Source organism: Myodes glareolus, chromosome 8 (assembly GCF_982192425.1).
Source record: "Myodes glareolus chromosome 8, mMyoGla1.1, whole genome shotgun sequence".
Classification (NCBI taxonomy): domain Eukaryota; kingdom Metazoa; phylum Chordata; class Mammalia; order Rodentia; family Cricetidae; genus Myodes; species Myodes glareolus.
The window spans coordinates 30,971,967-30,979,473 of NC_142033.1; the positions used below are offsets into that span (position 1 = coordinate 30,971,967).

The following is a 7,507-nucleotide window of genomic DNA, read 5'->3' on the forward strand; positions in this document are numbered from 1 at the left end:
AGATGATGATGACAATGATTGAACTCAGGTCCTTGAGACACGCACACATCCACCCCTTCCAGCTCAGCAAACGAGTATGTAACACACCTGTTATCAGCCACTTGCAGGAGGTCTGCAATGTATGGGTCCTCTGGCTGTGGAACTGGGTAGGAACTGACTTCAGAGGGTGGGGCTGGTTCATCGATTTGCATCCGCTGGCGCCTAAATGCAATGCTTCTTTTCTTGCCTCCTAAGAATGCAGAAATAGATGTCTTAAAAACCAAGAAGAACCACACACTTTTCTACATTCTGAACAGCACAGATTAACCTTCTCTGTTAAAGTGGGCTCTAATGTAAATATTCACCCTGATCTCTGACTGAACAATGTATTTCTCAAACATTTAATGAGACTATAAAATGAGTTTTCTATGCCTGCGGGCTTGGCATATGCACACAGGTTTAAACTGTTCCTTGGCTAGATTAGATTTTGGCAGGATTAAAATCTAAGTGTGTCTTTCAGTGACCAATGCCATGAGCTACAATGTCACCATCAGACAACTGTCAGGTGAGGAGCACTGGCAGTAAGAACTAAAATACACTGCTTATTAAACAATGCCAAAAGAACAGGTAACTGGAGGCTGGAGATAGCTCAGCTGTCAAAGTGTCTGCCATTCAAGCATGAGGATCTGAATTTGATCCCAGAAACCATGGAAAAAAAAATTAGTGGTGGTGTCAAAGCCTGTAATCCCAGCATCGGAGAAGCAGAGGCAGAAAAATCCCTGGGGCTTGTGGATCAGGCCGTCTAGCCTCATAGACAAACTCAAGGCTCAGTGAGAAACCTTGTCTCAAAACAATGGTGGAAAGCAATAGAGAAAGAAATCCAAAGTTGACTTCTGGCCTACATATGCACACGCACACATTCCTGTACAAACAGAGCAGAAACACACACGGCGAGCAGATAACTGAAACTCCAAAGAGCACAACTAAAATATAATAGGATGTCACCTGTAATACAGTCATACTATAATCTGAATCAATAGTGAACACCTCTGCAATTATCTTTATAGGCAGCAGAAATATTTATAAATGGGTAGATTCATCTTAGAGTCATATAAAACTCATAACCCGTTTACTTTCTCAGGAGCAGGCCAGACTAGGGCTGCACTTTCTAAAGAGATTGGTTCTCATGAGAAAGGCACAGTCCAGTCTGTCGTCATGAGCACACCAGCCAGCTTGGCTCGAGAAGGGGAGGACTCACCGGGAGTCTGAACTACAGCGTGCAAATTCTTTTCTTGAAGCTGTTGGATTTTCTCATTCTTAGCTTTGCTCTCTTTCTCCAGGAGTTTGAGCTTATGAACGTACTGGTTATTCAGAAACTTCAGATCAGCTGTCTCGTGTGCACACTTTTTCAATGTAGTTTTCAACTCTTAAAGTGAGAAAGATGAAAATATAACTCCAAAGATCAAGACATTGGCACCAAGCTGAGAGGTGCCACCTGAGCCTTACAGGTTGGATTAAGCTAAATGTACTTCCTACTGCTAACAAATCTGCACATAATCACAAAAAGCAACTTTATGTTCTTGTTATTATTGTATATCGCTAATGTGTACCATGGCTTTGATCCAGTAAGTCGGCTTTAAGCTAAAGAATTATTGAATACAACGTTTATAGAAAGATAACCAAATAATTTATCTTTGAAATCTCCTTCCTGGCTCAACACTGCCTAATAAGTGCTACACGGTCATTCATTACTTTTCTTTTCAGTAATAGGAACAACAGCTGTTTCAAGAAAATGTCTTTTATTCTGCTATTTAATATTCTTTTTACCAATTGCAAACCAAAAACATAATCCACATATTGTGCGGACTATCATGGCTGAGGACTACACACTTATCTCCGTCCTCACGCATTCGTCAGTGCATCCTCCTGCATTGACGGAGCTGTTCGCATGACTATCAGTTTTCTTGTCAAGGACTTTAAAACGAGACTTTAGCCTTTTCCACTTATAAAACAAAGATGACAAGGTCCTGCATTTAAAAATATCATCAAGGTTTCATGTACCTTTAATGTGCTGGTCTGAGCATTCTCTCAGCTTCATCAACTCCAGATACAATTCATTATTCTCCCTGCTCAGTCTTGTATTCTCAAGTTTATAAGGCTCCAAAACAAAATCGAAGTTGGCACTTTCCTTCTCCGCCTTTGCCGAGGACAGCCTGGACTGGCGTAGGCTTTCTGTTGTATGAACTAAGTCACTAACGTTAAAGGACAGAAAATGAAAGGCAAGAAAGGATTCTATTAGCCTTCTAGTAACTTCAAATACATTTCTAAAAAGGCTTAAATATAATGCTAATGTAAAGTAATACCGAATTTACAAGAATGAACAGTTAGGAACTTTCAAGGTATCAAAGGTCCTCAAAAGTTTCTCAAAACAAGCCATAAGTTATAAAATACAAACACATCAGATTGTTGCTTGGTTATTTTCCCCCCAGTTCTGAAAGTACTTTTATTGACAACTTTACCTTTAGTTTAAAAATCCCATTGTTCAGCAACATCTAACTCAGGCTCCCAACAAATGAGCTACTGTGTCAGATCACTGTTTAAGCTCCCCTCCTGCTCCTTCTCTAGGTGCAACTGGCTCTTTATTGAGTAGTCATGTACTGGTTGTCTGCTGTATGCAACCTCCAGGAAGACAGCAAACCAAAATCACGCTCTTACCTCCAAGAACACAGCTTATAGAACACTCATTAACTAAATGTTTCATGAGAAAACACACACAAAACGCACTTAATAATGACGAATTTATATTCTACAATCATCAGACACTTAGTACATGATAATCAAACATTTCCAAGCTTCCTATATGAGCAATCTATAGCAACTGTAAACGACCATATCTTACGAAATCTGCAATGAAAGGGGACAACACCAAGATGACGATGATGATGCACAGCGACTGTCGAATGCGGCTGATGTGACTGTCCTACACAGCAGGGAGAGCAAGGGTGACACACAAGAAGAAGGGAGACGGTGGGCTCACTACAGACAAAGGGAGAAGTGTACAGAGAGTGCATGTTTGTGTGACTCAACACGTGTGAGGACAAAGCGCCAGGAAACGAAGGCACTGGGTCATGAGAGGTTTGGGGGTCATATCCAAGGTCACAAGTTATCTTTACCATTCCTTGCTATCTACCAGTGTTACCCGTAGTCCTACTAATGAACCTTCTCAAATACCTGCTGCAGTCTCAAACCTCCACACTACAGCTCTTGTGGAAAAGGAGGGGAAATCACAGAGAGCCTGTCAGCTGAGGTCACATGTGACGGCAACAGCAACAAATTAGAGAACCTTTCTAGAATAAAAGAAATCAAAGGACCAGCTGGCAGACAGGGCACTGAAGGGGAGAGCTGGGTGGGAGTACAGCTCAGAGTAGAGCGCCTGCCCAGCGCACTCAGGGCTGTGGACTGTCCTCACCAATGCAGAACGGTAAAAACAAATGACAAGACAGAAAAGGAAAAGGACCTCTGACCTCTATTGGAAACCTCAGAGTGCAATTCCATTGGGAAACCACTCAGAACCGGTGAGTCGGAAGAGCACAGAGGGTATGGTAATCCCTAGCATCCTGCACCATGAAGGCCCTTAGTTGGGGACAAGGCTTTGGACTGAGGAGAGCACACACAGCTTCAGCGGACTTACAGACTTCCCCAAAGTCCCCTTGCCGCTTTCCTGAAGCAGGAAGGTTACCACAAACTCAGGACGTGGATTAAAGAGCACAGACATCTCTAACCGCACTTTCATCTTTACCTGAAGAGTTTCTCCACCAGAGGCAGGCACTCCACCGTCAGAGTCTGGCGGTAGCCCAGCTGGTCCAGCCTCTTCCTAACGTTGATGTACTTCCTTTCCGCGGCCGTGCTCATCTCGTCTCCCGGGCCGGCTTTACTCAGTCTCCACAATCAAAGCCTGAGAGAGGATCAACACACAGCCCTTAAAGTTCCACTGCAAGAGAAGCTCCTTGAACAGGAAAGAACAATTCTGTTCCTTTTCAGGGCATCATTACTCTGTAATATTAACATTGATTTAAATCCAGTACATATGATCTCTATTTTGCTACCTTAAAACATGCATTTCTTCACAAACCTGAATGCAAAAGTTAAACAACAACAATTCTAGAGGAAAACAAAGATTTCCCAGAGGCCGGCAAGGGATCCTTGAAGAAAACTCCACTTTCTTACCTGTGAACGGCATCCAGACATCTTACTCATGCTAGACAAGTGCCCCACACTGGGCTGAGCGCACAACTCACAGGCAATTCCTTAACAGCAATAAACAGAACAGAAAAACCTGATAGGTAGGGCCTTTTAAAAGCGACAAACATCAACTCATCCAAACACCCCATTACGGAAAATGAAAGTCCCAGCGGGGATGGGACTCAGTGGTAGTTCTTGCCTAGTATTGTGAAGCCCTGGGCTTGACCTCACCAAGGAAGAGAAAAGGGGGGTGGGGGAAATGAAAACCAAGCACTGCCATAAAATATTCATAAGCTATAAGAAAATATCTACACACAGAGCAGAAAATGAACTCTTGGAGCTTAATAATAAAACAATCCAATAAGAAAATCAGGGCTAGACCTGGTATGGAAGCACACACCTGTACTCCCAGCATTTAGGAGGCAGACACAGGGAGACTGTCCTCAATCTGAGAGCGTCCTGGTGCACACAGTAAGTACATAGTCAGCCTATGTACTTAGTACATACATAGTACTTAAGTATATGGGTACATAGCAAGACCTGGTCCTAAAGTATCCTCCCAAACTGTGCTAAAACTGAATTTTAGTTGTACAAAAACTTGAAAACACACCTTGCAAAAGATATCTCAAGAAATACATGAAAAGATGCTTAACATTAGGAAAATACAAACTACAACCACAATGAGGTGCAGCTTTGCCTATCCCGGAAGGACGAAGAGGACTGACAATACCCAGTGTCAGCAAATGCTCCCAGGAAGTGAAACCCACGCATGGCTGAGAGAGTAAAACCACCTTGGAACAAGTCCAGCAGTTTCTGACAGCGTTAAACACTCCCAAGCCTATAATGCTATAATTCTATACCTGCATACTGACAGAAGAAAATGGACACGAATGTCCACGAGGAGACTACAGCAGCGTTGAGAGCAGGTTTCCTCACAACTGCACCAAACCTAAAGGAGTCTGATAAACAGGCTACCCTATACCAGACAGTGTGACCCAGACAGGAGGCAACAAGCTGTCAGTACAAACGGACAACAGGGCTGACTCTCAAAAGACTATGCAGGCAAAAAGAAGCCTCTCTCTCTCTCTCTCTCTCTCTCTCTCTCTCTGTGTGTGTGTGTGTGTGTGTGTGTGTGTGTGTGTGTGTGTGTATGTGTGTGATTTCATTCATGAAAAGCTCAGAAACATTCAGAATCAACTGCGGGGCTAGAAAGTCTCACAGGAGGCGAGTAACTGGGAAGGACAGCTCAAAAAGCGTTGAGGAGGGGGGGAAGCCACCCAGGCAAGATGTCTGTGGAGTTTTCAGATGAGCATTTCACCGCATTCATTTCTCCTGCTTTTGTACTTTTTCACAAGTTGAGACCAAGTCTCCTCATGATGTTCTGACTGACCGGGAACTCACTACCGTAGACCAGGTGGTCTCAACCTTCTCTTCCATCTCTACCTCTGGAGTGCTAGGATTACTTGCGCGGACCACCATGTCCACTTTTGCTTCCTTTTTTTTTTTAAAAAAAAACAAACAAACAAAACACACATATAGCGCACCTCTGAATACATTTTTATACTTGTCTATTTTGTTTTTTGTTGTGTTGGGGATCACACCCAGAGTCAGCACTCTGCTTCTGGGCTACACCTCCGGAAACTATACTTGTGCTTTTTTTTTTTTTTTTGTCTTTTTAAACATCTACGACTATTTTCTCTATCAATCTACCCTAAAATAGAGTTATGCAAAGCTCATTTCCTTTCTAACCTTTGCCAAATAAATGTAGTCATAGAACTCTAATTTCTAACTTTTTGTTAGAAATGTTCTTCACCAATAGTAAATTTTAAATGCTATATATGAATACGTACAAAACCTTCTGCTGTGAACACCCAGTAAAGGACAGTGGCATCCTCCCTATTCAAACACTGAGTGAATAAAGGCTGTCCAAAGAAAGTAACTTCCCAGGCCACAAGTCTACTTCTAAATTACGGCTTCTTCTTGATTACTCTCGTTTATAAATCTAGCCTCTCTGAGAGGCCTCCCCTAGGACTTTCTAGTTCCTTCCACAAGAGGGCCTTGACTGATGTTTTAGAGAAACTCTTGTGGTCTCAAGAAGAACACCTGACAAACTCCAAGAAACATTTTTCATCTTTGACAGCTGCCAACTCCAGGTACCCAAAACCACCTCTCTGCATCCTTCGAGAAGAAGGACAGAATGACAACAGAATGAAAGAAGACAGAATGAGAATAAGTAGTAAAATCCTCCCAGCAAAAACAAAAACATGTACATGTTAGGTTGCTCCTATATTCCGGATGACAACTTTTTGATCAAAACAACATAAAAGGGTAGGTTCAGCGTTCAGAGCTAGTTGTCCACGACACTCCAGAGCGTGGGTGTCTTAAGGAGGTCGCCTCTTATTTTTTCAGACACATCCAACGCGTGGATACAGAAGGGTTTAAACACCAAACCCCACAGCGCGGGCATCACGCAGCGGGTGGGCCCGGGCGGCTTCGCCGTCCTTCCGGGACTCAGCCTGGAAGGTGGAGCCATCGTTCTCCCCGCCAGGACATTTTCCCGTGCAGACAGACAGACAGACAGCGGCTCGGCCCCGCCGTACGGTCCCCGCGCCGCCCTCCCCCACTTCCTCCCTCGGGGAACCGCCCCGGAGGCCACGCGACCCCGCCCGGCCCCCTGCGGCCTCTCCCCCCGGGGCGAGCCTCACCTCCGTTCCCGTCGCCGCTTTCCGGCGCGGCGCATCGCCCTGGGGACCCGCCGTCCTCACTGGCTCCTCCCGCTGCGCCCAATGGTTCCGGCACTAGCGCAGTTTGAAAATGGCGCCGAGAGACGGTCGCGGCCCACAAGGAGGAAGCGCCGCGGTTGCCCCGGTAACCGGAGCGGCCCACAGTGGCGACGCGCGCCCGCCCGCCCGGCCGGTGATGGCGGCTCCCGGGCCTCGGTGCCCGGAAACGTAACGGCCCGGCCGAGGCGAGGCCACAGCACCCCCTGGCGGAAACCCTAAGCCTCCGCGACGCCCGGCGACTTGTCAACCGGCTGCTGTGCCCGGCCAAACCTGCGCCCCAGCCTCGGTCCCGGCAGAGAAGGATCTTTCACGGGGGAATTCGTGCTGACCGTCCAATATTCCCCCTAGACATCACTGTCCTTGCAGCTTCTCCTGGCTACACTTGTTCATGTACCCACCTGCTGCCTCCAGTTGTGGACTCCTTGAGGCCAAGATTATTTTATTTAGCTGTATTTCTCTAGCTCTACCTCGGTATTTGTAAACGTTAAGTTGAAATAAATTGT

The 7,507-nt window shown here is 45.4% G+C and overlaps 1 protein-coding gene across 3 annotated transcripts in view; it reads right to left on the bottom strand.

The window, feature by feature from the left end:
• Cep135 (centrosomal protein 135) overlaps positions 1–7,143 on the bottom strand; it is a 61,003-nt gene extending 53,860 nt beyond the window's left edge. For 2 of the 3 annotated variants that reach the window (XM_085691746.2, XM_085691747.2), the window contains exons 1-5: positions 6,927–7,143; positions 3,779–3,934; positions 2,041–2,231; positions 1,238–1,405; positions 88–229 (exon numbers count right to left, since the gene is read on the bottom strand). In XM_085691746.2, coding sequence (XP_085547872.2) covers positions 88–229; positions 1,238–1,405; positions 2,041–2,231; positions 3,779–3,891 — 614 coding nt within the window. In that variant the 5' untranslated portion in view covers positions 3,892–3,934; positions 6,927–7,143. The remainder of the gene's footprint in view (positions 1–87; positions 230–1,237; positions 1,406–2,040; positions 2,232–3,778; positions 3,935–6,926) is intronic. The other variant, XM_085691745.2, reaches the window with a different exon arrangement.
• Positions 7,144–7,507: the final 364 nt, after the last annotated feature.